The sequence below is a fragment of the Lolium rigidum genome, chromosome 6, assembly GCF_022539505.1.
Source record: "Lolium rigidum isolate FL_2022 chromosome 6, APGP_CSIRO_Lrig_0.1, whole genome shotgun sequence".
Classification (NCBI taxonomy): domain Eukaryota; kingdom Viridiplantae; phylum Streptophyta; class Magnoliopsida; order Poales; family Poaceae; genus Lolium; species Lolium rigidum.
The window spans coordinates 32,967,275-32,969,931 of NC_061513.1; the positions used below are offsets into that span (position 1 = coordinate 32,967,275).

General features: G+C 63.2%; 1 protein-coding gene across 1 annotated transcript; it reads left to right on the plus strand.

Moving 5' to 3' along the window:
- Positions 1–1,421: 1,421 nt before the first annotated feature.
- Positions 1,422–2,657, plus strand: LOC124668687 (chitinase CLP-like). Its single transcript, XM_047205779.1, has one exon. The coding sequence runs from the start codon at positions 1,425–1,427 to the stop codon at positions 2,655–2,657; it is 1,233 nt and encodes a 410-aa protein (XP_047061735.1). The 5' UTR covers positions 1,422–1,424.

The following is a 2,657-nucleotide window of genomic DNA, read 5'->3' on the forward strand; positions in this document are numbered from 1 at the left end:
GGGCACTGACCACGTCGTGACGCGCCAGCAAGAGGAGCCCCCGACACAGACTCCTCGCCACCTGCATAGCATCAAGGGACACCCATCACCACCGCCACGTCGCCCGCCATCGAGCCAACCGTGCAGTCCACCTTTCGGGGCCGCCGCCTCAACGTCCTCGAACTCGCTCCCGTGCAGGAAGGACGACAATGTGTGACCTGCGAGTCGGAGGAGGAAGGCGGGTCGGAACCGGAGAGCGGCAACAACACAACCACCTAGAGGGATTCTTCCACCGCCATCGGCGGGTGCCGACTGGACGTGGTAGCATGGACACACCAGGCAAATCTCGGGCCCATAAAGCCCTGCCGCCACGCTTCAACACGTAGGTCATCCTGCCCCACTACCCTCATGCTCGTCGATGCACCCTTGCAACCAGTTCCACGGGGTGTCAATGGTGGGAACCAGCCAACCGTCCATGCCCAGATGGAGCCCACAGGGCCTAGATCTAGGCCATCGGAAATTGGCCACCACCACCACGCCGCCCCTCCGCCCCAGACCACCGGAACCGGGTCGCCATCTCAGTGCGAAGTCAGACCGATGTCGCCGATGGAGAACCTGCAGAGAGGGGCTCAAACTATCGCCGCCAAGGGCCACAACAGTCGTCAGCACCGCCACCCGCGGCCTCCACCAGCGGGAGGTCGCTCCTGACGCAATACGTCGGTTGTCGCCGCTCCAGGACACGCCGACCTCCACCTAGTTGCATCGCAACCCCACTCGATTGTCCTCGCGCCGTGGGAAAGAGGGCCAGCTGTCGCCGGTACCGCGCGGGCTTTGCCCAACGACGCATGCTGGCGACAGCCAAGAAGGGAGAAAGAGGGGCGGGGTTGGGAAGAAACTAGGGTTTCCGCTGCAGATCGCATGGGGGCGAACTAGGAGCGGCGACCAAAAAACTGCTTAAGATTTCCACTTCCACTATTCTACGAGAAATGTGATTTCCGGCCACCGCGGCATTCATGGATGTTGCTGCAGCTAGGTCACCACACCCCAAACAAAACGGTGTGATTTCTCGATTCTCAAGATGCCTGATTCACGCGGCTTGCCCGCGAAGACGCGGCTTGCCCGGGAAGACTCGTCGTCGGCGCGATATGTCAGAAGGTCAATGCCAATGCACATGAATTCATGGAAGCACAACATGGACAGATAGATTATGAGTAGTAGTACTGGTTTTCCGATTCTCCACACTGCGCTCGTGGCTCGCGCAGATGCATCTTCATGTGCACGCCACGCAGCAATATCACACACGAAACAATTTAACATTTTAACTATACGACGTAGTAGTACGATGGAGATCGCCATTAATTCCGGTGTCGAGAGCGTCACGAGTAGTATAAAGAAGCTAGCACACGCCCGTCCAACTCCACACTAGTTCAAACAAAGCTTCAAAGATGGCACCACTCCTCCACCTCGTCCTGGCCGCCTCGCTCGTGGCGCTGGCGTCGAGCAAGGCTCTCCCGGTGCTCGTTCCGGTGACCAAGGACAACGCCACCTCCCTCTACACCATCCCCTTCTCCTACGGCAACAAGCTCGTCATCGACATCGGCGGCCCGCTCGTCTGGTCCGCGTGCCAGAGCGGCCACCTGCCGGCGCCGTTCCCGTGCGACAGCGACGACTGCCGCCGCGCCAACGCGTACCCCATCCCGGGCTGCAGCAAGCCCGGCTGCGGCAACGGCGCGCGCAAGGACAAGACGTGCACGGTGTACCCGTACAACCCCGTCACGGGCGCGTGCTCGAACGGGAGCCTGGTGCACACGCGCTTCGTCGCCAACGCCACCGACGGGATCAACCCGGTGAGCCAGGTCTCCGTGAACGCCGTGTCGGCGTGCGCGACGATTAAGCTGCTCGCGGCGCTGCCGCGGGGCGCCACGGGCGTGGCCGGACTCGCGGGCTCCGAGGCGCTGCCGGCGCAGGTGGCGTCGTCGCAGAAGGTCGCCAAGAAGTTCCTCCTCTGCCTCCCCCGCGGCGGCGTCTACGGCGACGGCGTGGCCATCTTCGGCGACGGCCCGCTCCAGCTCACCGCGCAACCGGGGACCGACTACACGCAGTCGCTGGAGTACACGCCGCTGCTCACCAGGAAGGACAACCCCGCGTACTACGTCTCCGTCAAGTCCATCCAGGTGGAGGACACCCCCGTGCGCTTCCCGCCGCACGCGCTCGACACCGGCGGCGTGGTGCTCTGCACGAGGGTGCCCTACACCTTGCTCCGCACCGACGTCTACCGCCCGTTCGTCGCCGCGTTCGGCAAGGCCATGAAGGCGCAGAACGCCACCTCGGTGAAGGCCGTGGCGCCGTTCGGCCTGTGCTACGACGCCATGAAGCTGGCCAACACGCGGCTCGGCTACCTGGTGCCGGGCGTCCATCTGGCGCTCGACGGCGGGAAGATATGGAGGATGACGGGCGTCCACTCGATGGTGGACGTGAACCGGGATACGGCGTGCCTAGCGTTCGTGGAGATGAAGGGGGTCAAGGCCGGGGACAGCAAGGCGCCGGCGGTGATCGTCGGAGGGTTCCAGATGGAGAACTTCGTGCTGCAGTTCGACCTGGAGAAGAAGCAGCTCGGCTTCTTCAAGCTGCCCTTCTTCACCAACTGCGGCCAGTTCAACTTCACTCGGAGCGCCTAG

Excerpts from the sequence above, each read along its gene's own strand:
- LOC124668687 (XM_047205779.1), top strand. The coding sequence starts at position 1,425 with ATGGCACCACTCCTCCACCTCGTCCTGGCCGCCTCGCTCGTGGCGCTG.